The sequence below is a fragment of the Hylobates moloch genome, unplaced genomic scaffold, assembly GCF_009828535.3.
Source record: "Hylobates moloch isolate HMO894 unplaced genomic scaffold, HMol_V3 SCAFFOLD_17, whole genome shotgun sequence".
In the NCBI taxonomy this organism is placed as follows: domain Eukaryota; kingdom Metazoa; phylum Chordata; class Mammalia; order Primates; family Hylobatidae; genus Hylobates; species Hylobates moloch.
In genome coordinates, this window is record NW_026652292.1 from 24,372,834 (window position 1) to 24,387,287 (window position 14,454).

The 14,454-nt window shown below is 33.0% G+C and overlaps 1 protein-coding gene across 2 annotated transcripts in view; it reads right to left on the reverse strand.

Moving 5' to 3' along the window:
• Positions 1-14,454, reverse strand: part of CDH9 (cadherin 9) — a 167,336-nt gene that overhangs the window by 14,295 nt on the left and 138,587 nt on the right. For both annotated transcript variants that reach the window (XM_032135572.2, XM_058430253.1), the window contains 2 exons: positions 13,084-13,271; positions 11,923-12,176 (listed from right to left, as the gene is read on the reverse strand). In XM_032135572.2, the coding sequence (XP_031991463.1) occupies positions 11,923-12,176; positions 13,084-13,271 (442 nt within the window). The remainder of the gene's footprint in view (positions 1-11,922; positions 12,177-13,083; positions 13,272-14,454) is intronic.

Sequence of the window (14,454 nt, forward strand, 5' to 3'; positions counted from 1 at the left end):
CTGAATAGATCTTGGATTTCTTCCTACTGTTTGCATTAAAGGTCAAAGAGGAAAATAAAATTTCCTTTTGTGCTCACTGCTAGTTGCCCTAGAGTTTAGCTTAGAGATTTTGATGATATTTCTATGACTGAGGAATAGCTAACAATTACAACATGATAAAAATCAAGCTTTGATACACTTGTATCTTTTTTCAGGATCAAAATAGATTTGGGTTTCTAGCCACCTTACTCTCAGGTACAACCTTGAAAGACACTGTTTTTCACGTTAAGAATTCATGAAGGAACTCACGGACGACACAGAAATAGCTCACTTTTAACTTCGACAGCGCCAACTTCCAGGTCTATATTCAAATTTTTGTTTCCAGTGCAAAGGATGTCTCACAATTTGTCAAAGCTCAGAGATAATTTTCTTTTATTTAGCAGCCAAACTTCTATTTTCACCCAGAATAGGACATTCGGATTTACTTATTAATAATAAATACATTGGATTACCACAAATGACCAGAAAGAGCCTGATAAACCCTTAACACAGAACAAAGCTATCTCTATGTTCCAGCAGATGGCCTCCTATAACAACAATATTTTATTGATCCCCCTGCATTGAATTTTGAACAATCAGTTTAAAAAGGCCATTGTGGTAATTTTTATATGAATACTTTCTGCAGAGACAGGATCCAATCACACAGGCATCAAATAACATGTGAAAGACAGCACAGGGGCTCTCTTCCCACAGAAGCTGAACTCTGCTTTTCATTTTTCTTATTTGCTTTATATTTTTATGTTCTACCATTAAAAGCCAAGCATGTATCACATATCTATATTTTTACCTAGCACAAATCATCTAAACTCAATTATAGACACCAGAACAAATGAGTAATATGCAGAAATATGTCAAGAATGCATTCCTTTTTCTCTGCAAGATTCCATATATTTCTTCCACTGACTAAGTCAATTTAGCTAGGACATCATTGGCTTTTTACTTTTCAGCTACTGCTTTCCAGAAACATGTTTTTCATAGCTGTGACCTAGCCAAACTCCATTATCCCTCAAAAATGAATATTGAGCATTAGATATACAATGACATTATTTATAATTTCATTTGAAAAAATAGTTCAAATCATTTTTGCAGAGATTAGTGATATTGTTGTTAGATTATTATTATTTTACCTTTTGCAATAAAATCAAGCAAATATGAGAGAAGCACCACTATACAGGAATGACCTTACACATTTATTCCAGTTTATTTTGAAGTCATGGACATTTTATTGAGGCATAATTAAATCCCTGACCAGAAAGTTTGTTTTGTTACTTTTCAATTCAAGAGCAGTAGAAAGGATCTTTTAAAAATCATTGAACTTTAAATACGTTAAGCATAAAATAGGTGTAAAATGAGGCAACATGTTCTTTCAGATCTTGTAAAGCTATAATCAACTCTAGAACTTTGGAGATCCATGATTACTAATGAGGTGAAGCAGAGCTGACAACAGCTGCTAATTGTAACCACAATCTCATGTTGCAAGTGGCAGATGTATTTCAGAAAATATATTTGATGAACAGATTTAATCGTGGATGAGAATTAGTTCCCAATCTTTCCCTGGAAAAATGTTTCTCTGTGATGCTTATCATAGCCTATTTCTGCTCTGAGATCAGCCATCCTTCTAAATTTGATCGTAGCAAACAGAACAGTCCCATGTTACAATGTTGCATTCTTGTTGAATTATTGCTGATTTTTCTTCACATTATAATTGGATATCTAAAGCTTTTTTGCATACATTTTAAACGCTAACAGGAACCATCCTCTGTGCTATGCTTTCCGGTATGGCCTTATAAATTGGCAGAATTGGTAGTACCATTTGAAGAATACAATTTGAGATTAATTTCTCTCAATATTTTTCCTCTCCTTATAAATAATTCTTGAGATGCTACAGGTGAAATTATAATTGGTTATTTCTAGGACTTGAGTACCCTATACAAAACAAAGATTTCTGGATGACCTTTAAACTGAACTTTTTTAAAGCCATTTTTTAAACACTGGGAAGCAAGGTTGCAAATTTTACTATCAGTCTTTGAATGAGAAATTTTACTTTTGAAATTATATCCTCAGGAAATTATCAGATATAGAAGAGGTTTTATATACACACATGGAAATTCTCAGATATGGGGAGATTTTATATGCACATACACACCAAGTATATGTGTGTATGTAAAGATTGTATGTATCTCTAAACATTTATTTATGATGTATAATATACATGATAGTATATCATTTACACAATAGAAGTTTAAGAATTTTAATGACATTAGCAAATAAAATTTAAAAAATCTATGGACTTACATATATAATAAATTCAATCATATAAGTGAGATAGCAGATTGACAAATTGTATGAAAAAATTGAATATTTGGTGGAAAGCAGTAAACACTAGAATATCTATGGAGGAGAGAACCATAGTTGTCTTATGGGCTACAAAATTTCCTGTGTCATCCATGTTTTCTAAAATGAATTACTACAATTGTGTAAGCAGGGACATGTTGAAATATATTTTTCTGTAACTTCCTCTTTTGGCAAGGATGTATACAGGTGCTGGATTTACCAGACTACTAAAACACAAAAAATCAGAAAAAAATACATTAAGCAATAATTCTTAAAGTACTGGACATAAGAAAATAAGACAATCACCCCTGAGAGAAGGGAAATAAATGAGGTAATCCCTAAAACTTTCCCATTATGCTGTCTGAATAGAGTTTTCATAATGTAGGACGTAGGGACACAGATGGAGTTTGCCAATCTCCCTGAGTTGAGCAGGGAGACTAATGTGGCTAAAGGTTGCAGGAAGAAGTAACAGAGAGAGCTACTGAAATCTGAAGAGAATCTCATTCAACTCTTCGGCTGAGTACCTATAAGAATATGAATGGAAACAGGAAACAAGAAATGACAGAGGTAACTAATCACAAGGATTAGAGGGAGAAAAATTATGAACTGGGAATGGAGCTAGTCATCACCAGGCAAAGTGGAAAACCTCATAATTTGCAAGACTTTTTGTAGGTAACTCAGAAAGATACTACCTGATTAATGGGGCAAAAGTAGTCCTACATTAAGGTTTGCTACAAAACCAAGATTCAAAAGAATTAAACTGTTTTAAGAAACCTAATCTTCTATCAGAGCAAAACCCGATAATATTTATTAAAATGAGAAGCTATTTAGCTCTGAACATGGTAAAACTCACAATGTCTGTAATCCAATCAGAAATTACAGCCAGGGAAAGAAGCAGAAGGATGTGAATGTAAAGAAAAATCTATTAATTAAAAACAACCCCCAAAGACACCATTGATATAATTAAATATGATATTTTAAATGTTAATAGGCATTCTAGAGAGACACATGTTTAAAAGCATATATATATATATATATGTCTTAGTATGTATAATATGTATATAATATATGTACTATATTAAAGAACCCTTGAAGAAAAGACTACAAATCTAAAATTCAAAAATATTCTGGATGAAATTAAAGCAGATAAGATGTTGCAGAAAAAATTTGGTGAACTTGAAGGCATATCTATATCTATCTATCTATATTATATATAACTATGCCTTAATATATATAATATGTATACTATATTAAAGAACCCTTAAAGAAAAGACTACAAATCTAAGATTCAAAAATACTCTGAATAAAATTAAAGCAGAGAAGATGTTGCAGAAAAAAAAATAATGAACTTCTCTTAATGGAGATGAATTAATTATTTTATCCTTTTCCTTTTTGTCATCTTGTATAGATTCAAAATGTCATTGAATAGATTCACAATTACAAAAAGGAAAAGAATGAAAAAAAAAGCAGAGACACAGTGAACAGTGTTATACCTTTAAGAAACCTGATATAATCATACTTAAGTTCTTTGAAGAAGAAGAGGGTTGGGCAAAACATATTGGAGAAACAATGACCACAAATTTTCTAAGTTTAAGAAAAGGTATACCTCAGAAATTGAAGAAGCTCAATTAACTCTAAGCAAAAAAGAAATAAAGCATACTAGAGTAAGACACGTAATAATTAAACTGCTCAAAACTTGTGACAAATTAAAAGCATACCGAGAAACAAGTAATGTAACAAAGATAGAAACAAATATAAGAACACAGAAAAATATTTACTGTACTTACAAGAAACACTCAAAAAGTCTACATTCAAAAAAATTTTTAAATTTTTGATAACAAGCCAAAAAAGAAATGAGATAGAATAAAACATAGTGTATTAGCCCAAAGAAGGCAAACAATAAGAAGAAACAAATAAGAGATGGAAAAAATCAGAAAACAAATAGCAAAATAATTCAATGTAACAGTATCAATAATTATATTAAATATAAGTGGTTTAAACATTTCAACGTAAAGTCACAGGATGTTAAATGAGGTTATAAAGCATGGCCTACCTGTGTGCCTATTATATAGGTAATGTTTTACCAAAACATACTGAGTAATTTTAAAAATGGAGTACATTTATTAATATCAGAATATTGTGAAAAATGCCTATGACTACACTTAGAAGGAAATTTACATTGCTATAATGTACATATTGGAAAAATACTGTCTTTAATAAATGAGCTCAGCTTGTAAATCAGAAAACAGAAGAGAACAAATGAAACCCTAAAAAAATAAAGAACAAAAAATAATAAAAGAGAAAAGAATTTTTTAAAAATGTATAAAACCCTCTGTGGATTCCTCCTCTCTAGGCAGGACATCTCTGAAAGAAAGGCAGCAGCCCCAGGCAGGGACTTATAGATAAAACTCCCATATCCCTGGGACAGAGCACCTGGGGGAAGGGGTGGCTATGGGCACAGCTTCAGCAGATATAAAATTTCCTGCCTGCCAGCTCAGGAGAGAGCAGCGGATTTCCCACAACAGCACTCTGCTAAGGGACTGCCTCCTCAAGTGGGTCCCTGACCCCCATGCCTCCTGACTGGGAGACATCTCCCAGCAGGGGTTGACAGACACCTCATACAGGAGAGCTCCAGCTAGCACCTGGTGGGTGCCTCTCTGGGACAAAGCTTCCAGATGAAGGAACAGGAAGCAATCTTTGCTGTTCTTCAGCCTCCACTGGTGATAATCAGGCAAACAGGGTCTGGGGTGGACCTCTAGCAAACTCCAGCAGACCCACAGCAGAGGTGCCTGACTGTAGAAGGAAAACTAACAAACAGAAAGGAATAGAATTAACATCAACAAAAAGTACGTCCACACAAAAACCCTATCTGTTGATGACCATAATCAAAGACTAAAGGTAGATAAATCCACAAAGATGAGGAAAAAGCAGTGCAAAAATCCTGAAATTTCCAAGAACCAGAAGGCCTCTTCTCCTCCAAAGGATCACAACTCCTCGCCAGCAAGGGAACGAAACTGGACAGAGAATGAGTTTGACTAATTGACAGAAGTATTATTCAGAAGGTTGGTAGAACTCCTATGAGTTAAAGGAGCACGTTCTAACCCAATGCAAGGGCGATAAGAACCTTGAGAAAAGGTTAGAGGAATTCCTAAGTAGAATAACCAGTTTAGAGAAGAACATAAATGACCTGACAGAACTGAAAAACACAGCATGAAAACTGCATGAAGCATGCATAAGTATCAATAGCCAAATCGATCAGGTGTTAGAAAGGATATCAGAGGTTGAAGATCAACTTAGTGAAATAAAGCATGAAGACAAGATTAGAGAAAAGAGAATGAAAAGAAATGAACAAAGCCTCTAAGAAATACGGGATTATGTGAAAAGACCAAACCACCATTTGATTGGTGTACCTGAAAGTGACGGGGAGAATAGAACCAAGTTGGAAAATACTCTTCAGGATATTATCCAGGAGAACTTCCCCAATTTAGCAAGACAGGCCAACATTCAAATTCAGGAAATACAGAGAACACTACAAAGATACTCCTTGAGAAGAGCAACCCCAAGACACATAATCGCCAGCTTCACCAAGGTTTAAATGAAGGAAAAAATCCTAAGGGCATCCAGAGAAAATGTAGGGTTACCCACAAAGGGAAGCCCATCAGACTGAGAGCAGAGCTCTCTTTAGAAATTCTATAAGCCAGAAGAGAGTGGGGGCCAATATTCAACATTCTTAAAGAAAAGAATTTTCAACCCAGAATTTCATATCCAGCCAAACTAAGCTTCATAAATGAAGGAGAAATAAAATCCTTTACAAACAAGCAAATGTGGAGAGATTTTGTCACCACCAGGCCTGTCTTACAAGAGCTCCTGAAGGAAGCACTAAATATAAAAAGGAAAAACTGGTACCAGCCACTGCAAAAATGTACCAAATTGTAAAGACCATCGACACTATGAAGAAATTGCACCAATTATTGGGCAAAATAACCAGCTAGTATCATAATGACAGGAACAAATTAACACATAACAATGTTAATCTTAAATGTAAATGGGCTAAATGCCCCAATTAAAAGACACAGACTGGCAAATTGGATAAAGAGTCAAGACCCATAGGTGTGCTGTACTCAGGAGATCCATCTCACATTCAAAGACACACATGGGCTCAAAATAAAGGATGGAGGAATATTTAACAAGCACAAGGAAAGCAAAAAAATAAAAAGAAAAAAAGAAAGCAGGAATTGCAATCCTAGTCTCTGATAAAACAGACTTTAAATCAACAAAGATCAAAAAAGACAAAGAAGGGCATTACATAATGGTAATGGGATCAATGCAACAAGAAGAGCTTACTATCCTAAATATATATGCACCAAAAACAGGAGTACCCAGATTAATAAAGCAAGTTCTTAGAAACCTACAAAGGGACTTAGACTTCCATACAGTAATATTGGGAGACATTAACATCCCACTGTCAATATTAGACAGATCAATGAGACAGAAAATTAACAAGGATATTCAGGACTTGAACTCAGCTCTGCACCAAGTGGATCCAAGAGGCATCTACAGAACTCTCCACTCCAAATCAACAGAATATACATTCTTCTCAGCACCACATTGCACTTATTCTAAAATTGACCACATAATTGGAAGTAAAACACTCCTCAGCAAATGGAAAAGAATGGAAATCATAACAGTCTCTCAGAACACAGCGAAATCAAATTAGAACTCAGGATTAAGAAACTCACTCAAAACCACACAACTACATGGAAACTGAATATCCTGCTCTTGAATGACTACTGGGTAAATAATGAAATGAAGGCTGAAATAAATAAGTTATTTGAAACCTATAAGAACAAAGACACATATAACAGAATCTCTGGGACACAGCTAAAGCAGTGTTTAGGGGGAAATCTATAGCACTAAATGCCCACAGGAGAAAGTGGGAAAGAGCTAAACTTGACACCCAAACATCACAATTAAAAGAATTAGAGAAGCAAGAGCAAGCAAATTCAAAAGCTAGCAGAAGACAAGAAATAACTAAGATCAGAGCAGAGCTGAAGGAGATAGAGACACAAAAAAACCCTCAAAAAATCAATGAATTGAGGAGTAGTTTTTTTTGAAAAGATTAAAAAATAGGTGGACCACTTGACAGACTAATAAAGAAGAAAAGAGAGAAGAATCAAATAGACACAATAAAAAATGATAAAGGGAATATCACCAATGATCCCACAGAAATACAAACTACCATTACAGAATACTATAAAAACCTCTATGCATATAAACTAAAAAAATCTAGAAAAAATTCATAAATTCCTGGACACATACACCCTCCAAAGACTAAACCAGGAGGAAGTCCAATCCCTGAATAGACCAATAACAAATTCTGAAATTCAGGCAGTAATTAATAGCCTACCAACAAAAAAAGCCCAAGAACAGATGGATTCACAGCCAAATTTTACCAGAGATACATAGAGGAGCTGGTACCATTTCTTCTGAAACTATTTCAAACAATAGAAAAAGAGGGACTCTCCCCAACTCATTTTATGAGGCCAGCATCTTTCTGATAACAAAACATGGCAGAGACACAACGAAAAAAGAAAATTTCAGGCCAATAACCCTTATAAACATTGATGTGAAAATCCTCAATAATATACTGGCAAACTCAATCTAGCAGCACATCAAAAAGCTTATCAACCACGATCAAGTTGGCTTCATCCCTGGGATGCAAGAACGGTGTTGGGAAAACTGGCTAGCCATATGCGGAAAACTGAATCTAGATCCTTTCCTTATGCATTATACAAAGATTCACTCAAGATGGACTGAAGACATAAACATAAGACCTAAAACCATAAAAACCCTAGAAGAAAACCTAGGCAATACCATTCAGGACATAGGCATAGGCAAAGACTTCATGACTAAAACACCAAAAGCAATGACAACAAAAGCCAAAATTGATAAATGAGATCTAATTAAACTAAAGGGCTTCTGCACAGCAAAAGAAACTAGCATCAGAGTGATCAGGCAACCTACAGAATGGGAGAAAATTTTTGCAATCTATCCATCTGACAAAGGGCTAATATCCAGAATCTACAAAGAACTTAAACAAATTTACAAGAAAAAATGAACAACCCTATCAAAAGGTGAGCGAAGGATATGAACAGACACTTCTCAAAAGAAGACATTAATGCGGCCAACAAACATATGAAAAAAAGCTCATCATCACTGGTGATTAGAGAAATGCAAATCAAAACCACAATGAGATACCATCTCACACCAGTTAGAATGGCAATCATTAAAAAGTCAGGAAACAACAGATGCTGGAGAGTATGTGGAGAAACAGGAACACTTTTACACTGTTGGTGGGAATGTAAATTAATTCAACCATTGTAGAAGACAGTGTGGTGATTCCTCAAGGATCTAGAACCAGAAATACCATTTGACCCAGCAATCCCACTACTGGGTATATACCCAAAGGATTATAAATCATTCTACTATAAAGACACATGCACACTTATATTTATTGCACCACTATTCACAATAGCAAAGACTTGGAAACAACCCAAATGTCCATCAATGAGAGACTGTATATACACCATGGAATACTATACAGCCATAAAAATAACGAGTTCATGTCCTCTGCAGGGACATGGATGAAGCTGGAAATCATCATTCTCAACAAATTAACACAGGAACAGAAAACCAAACACCACATGTTCTCACTCATAAATGGAAGTTGAACAAGGAGAATACATGGACACAGGGAGGAGAACATCACACACTGGGGCCTGTAGAGGGTAAATGGGATTGAACAATGAGAACCCATGGACACAGGGAGGGGAACATCACACACCGGGGCCTGTCAGGGATTGGGGGAGCTAGGGGAGGGATAGCATTAGGAAAAATACCTAATGTAGATGACGGTTTGATGGGTGCAGCAAACCACCGTAGCACGTGTATATCTATGTAACAAACCTGCCCTTTAAACACATGTATCACAGAACTTAAAGTATAATTTTAAAAAAAAGAAAAAAATAAGCAAAAAATATATAAAACCAGAAGTTAGATTTTTTTTGAGAAAATAAATAAATTTCAAAAAAGTTTTGTCACACTGATCAGGATAAAGTAGATAAAAGTTAATAATATTAAAGATAGCTTTCATCACTACAGATATCAAAAGGATAACGTGAAAATATTTTGAACAACTTTATGTTAATACATTTGACAACTTAGATGAGATTTACAAATTCCCTGAGAGATAAAAAATTAAAAACAAAACTTAGCTCATTAAATAGATAACCAGAATAATTCTGTAACTACTAGAGAAAATATGTAGATACAACTCATATAAAAAACAAAATTACAGCCCCAAATATTGTCATTTTTAAACCCTACCAAACATTAAGAAAACATTCTAATTCTATGCAAACTCTTTCAGAAAAGTAAAGAGCATATTATATATCCTACTGTATTCTATGAAGCAGTACTTCCATTTTACCAAATTTAGACCAAAACATTACAGAAAAACAAAACTATAGAAAGTATCTCTTATAAGCACCATGCAAAAGTGACTAAGTAGCTAATTTATTTTATGAAATAAATAGCCTTGGTGACCTAGAAGGGGCATCATGCCTCTCGCAAAGTGCCCAGCATTTACTGAATTCCTAATAAGCAAATATGCTAGATGAATGAAGAAAAGATAACATGGATTATTATAAAGATGTGGTCTCATTCAGACTCAAAAATGTTCAACTGTCCAGCAATAACAGGGTTCATCATCTAAGTTGATATAATGTCATTGTTTACAGTTTTCCGATAATGTGTGATTGCACTGAAAAAAGTTACAATCAATTATTTCTAAAATGAATGTAGGATTTCTAGCATAAAAATATGGTGCAACAGACACTAAGGAGAAATAAAGACACAACCAACATTGATGTTTTTTTGAAACATGACAAAAACTATAAAAAAACAGACACTTGTTGAGCATTTGTAGCTACTGGTATGACCAACCCCTTGTCCTTTAAAAAATAGATGAGTACTTATTTCCATTTCAGTACTGAAGAAAACATAAAAATAATTTACACTCTTTTCTAATAAACCCTCATACAAAAGACACCAACAAGCACTCATATACCATTTCAATAAAACACAAATATACATTGCTTTGGATATGAACATGCTAGTGAATATACATTGATCATTGGACAGCTAGATTAATTTTTCATTTTATTTCAACAGTTTTACTTTAAGCAATATGAACATTTTAATTAGGCATCTTATGTATTATGGTAAAAATCCTGCCAGAGTAAAATAATCTCCAATAATAACAAGAAGATGTGTTTCAAAATGATGTTAAACAATATAACAAGTATATAATTTGATATTGATAATTTATTTTTTAAAACAGATGTTTAGTGAATTATACTGTAATAAACCTAAAACTAACCCTAATCTTCAATCTAATATAAGCTCTAGGCATTAACTACACATTGGATTTTATGGACTGTTTCTTAATTACAAAAGTTAACATGTTCTTAATCTCACCAACAAATTAAATCATCATTAAAATATATTTAGTGCAACAAATTGCTTTGTGAATTAACATATTTGGATAGTCCTAAAATGAAAATTAAATGATTATATATTTAGTATTGTGATTATTAGTATTATTATTATTTAGTATTGTGTCCTATGTGTAAAGGGCAACACGAAAAGAATTTAACCATTTTCCCCAACTAATTAAATTTTAAGCCAAGTAGAATTTTAGATTATTTATTAGCCATATATTTAACAGATTAATGTATTGTCTATCTCTCTCGCTATCTATATGTTCCTCCACACATCCCTCTATCATTATTCATCCCAAGCATTAATCTATACATGCCCCAACTACATTTAAATTCCCCTTTGAACAATATATGAGATTCATTTATATTTCTGACATATTTAAAACCTTTAAAATGGTGAAAACTATTCAAAATTTGGAAAGATATGCTATACAAATTAATACTTTTACCTTTCTTACTCACTTAAATGTCATTATCTCTTTAGTAACACTCTGAGAATATAATTGACATAATATTCTTCAAAAATTTTGATATGTGTTAGGCCTTAGTAACAATTTTCAAAAGAAAATATTTCATAATTTCCAGGAAAACATTTTTTCTAATTTATTTATTTAGTTCATTATTAATTTGAACTTTTATTTAACCAAGAGGGACAATGAGACAAGGACTACAGCACAATAAAGGTATTAAAATCATTGACTCTGGCATTAAACTGCCTGGTTCTTAAAATCAGCTTTGCTAATAAACAATGGGCAAATTACTTAAGTACTCGGTGCCTGTTTTATCATCTCCAAAAACAGATTATAATACTATCTACCTTGTACCCAGAGCACTTCAAAGACAGCCAAGCTAAGAATTTGTGCTCTGGAAGTGTTCGGTATTATTACTGTGCTTGATTATACATGGTGCAACCATTTTTTCACACAGTTTGTAAATAATGAGATTATTATATTTCTAAAAAGATAATAAATGTTTTCAAAGTACTTACTTTATTAAATTGTTCCTGGCATCTGGGTCGTATGCTGTAACCTGTCCAATGATACTGCCCTCCTTTACATCTTCATCTACTTCTATCAAGTAAGAGACTTTAGTGAACACAGGAGGCTCATCTATATCTTCCACAGATATTTTGACCACAGCTGTATCTTTGAAAGGTCCCAGGTGTAAGAATCGTGGATCAGGGTGAGTGTTACTTGCATCCACTCTTAAAGTGTAGAGCATTTGATTTTCAAAATCTAAATTCTGAAGTTAAATAACATAAAAGAAATTAGCATAATTCAGAAGATATGATAGTGGAAGACAATTTCAAAGATTAATAGCCAGCGATCATGATTATACCAACAATTCTATTTAAATGACAATGATTGCTTCATAGGTATATGAAATAAATTTATAAATATATGTTTTGCCATACACTTATTCACAGAGGGTTAACTTAATATAATGGCATACACATTGAGATTGATTCTCACTTAGTAATATGCTTCATTTTTTTGGTGACAAGTAAATGAAGTATTATCTAATGGATTTATACATTACGTATTATCATTATTAAAGTTATGCAGTTATAATCAGTAGAAAAATATAAAATAGAAGTATAGAATAAAAATTATTTTTACTTCAATTATTTGAGCACGTGTGGAAAGTAAGATATGAATAAAAAGTGAAATAAGGACAATATGAAATGATAATATTGAGCTGTATTATTAGATGTAAAGATTAAGAATGTTCTCCCACATTGCATTGAAAATCGAGGCAACCAGTGGAAAACACAAAGCATCTTCAGGTTTTATTTATTTAAATAGATCATCACACTTACAATGAAAATATTTTGAAAAGTGCATGAAATAGTGATGGCTGGATGTTTATTTTTTCCTCTATGGAGAAATACAAAACAAGTACCTTGAAGTTTATCTAATTTTAATTTGACTGTTTTCTAGTTTTAGCATGAGCAACTGAGGTTTTAAGTGTCAATTATGAAGACATTTAACTTGTTTGAAGTGATATCACAACTATTCTCATTTATCTGAAGGATAGACAGCATGTAAAAGAAGGGAGAAAATAAATCCCAGGCTTTTTTTCCCTTTTCTGAAAAGCAAACGTAAATTATAAAGCACTCTATGAAAAAATGAAGACAGTGAAAAGAAACCTGTTTGACAGTTATAATCCCTTCCTGTGTATCCTTGTCAGTGATGACATCGAACATGTCTGCACCATCTCCTTCAGCAATGCTATACTCCATTTCTGCATTTTCCCCCACGTCAGGGTCATTGGCTTTTATCCTTCCAAGATGAGTTCCAAGAGGTACAGACTCAGGAGAATTAAATTGATACGTACCTATAAATTAAGTAAGAGCTGTTTTGACATTTCATCTTTAGATAACATTTTTTCATTTCCTCTGCATTTTTAACTTAAATACATTAATTTTAAATAGGGAGAGTATTTATCATATTGAATTGAAAGCAGTCAAAATTATATATTTATTAATTTGGAAAAATAATTTATAAAACAGAACACTCTCATTTAGTAAATGAGAAGTGTAAGACCCAGAAAAAAAAATTAGAGAATGTCCCAAAGTTATTTAGACTATAGATGGTAGGCCTGATATAAGAATCCAGAACTTTTGACTTGAACATGAAAAACAATTATTTACTGCTCATCTGGGGCTTTCAAAATGGTCATCACAAGCTTCTTTTTTTTTACGTGTATTCAGTTATTTTTTAAAAATGCATTTATTATTTTATTCTAAATCAGGAATAAAAAATAATGTCATCCAGACCAATGTTTCTATGTTTTTTTTGCCTGTTTGTTTTAGTTTTAGTTTTAATATCTTTTAGTGGGGCATGGATGTTTGTATTTTTTGTAAGTTCAGGCAAGTGTTAGATTGTATTCTGGTATCCCTGAAAGCATTTTAGTTTGTGGCTACCTATTCAAGAGACAATAGAAAAAAGAAAACTTTAATATTAGTTAATGAAGGTCAGAAATATTTTTAAACATTTACAACATGCTCCAGTCTATACAAGGTCAAAAGGCTTACATGCTAATTTATGTAATCCTCACACTAGTCCTCAAAGGACCAATTTAGCTATATCATCTTCAGGGGCAGGCCTTAAGGAAATTATACTGCAGACTTGGGAAAGGGAGAATGCAAAAATTAATTCTTTCTGACTTCAAAGTCTATATTCTTTCCAATTTATTTGGTGGTTAAGACTATGAGTAAATAAATCCAACTGCCTGGGTTTGAATTCTGACCACCTGGCCAGTTAGTTAAATTCTCTAAACTTTGATATCTGCATCTAAGACATAAGGATGATAGTGATAGTATATCACTCATAGGTTTGTTTGATGGATTACAAAAATTTAGCTCTGGGTCTAGTCCTTAATATTTTATTATTACTATTATAGTTCCAAAGTTTTGTTAACATTATTATAGATAACAGAATTACAGAATGTCAAGGCATTAAAAATGCATCCAGTAATACTCTTTATAAAGGAATATGAAGGCAAAGTTTAGGTTTAT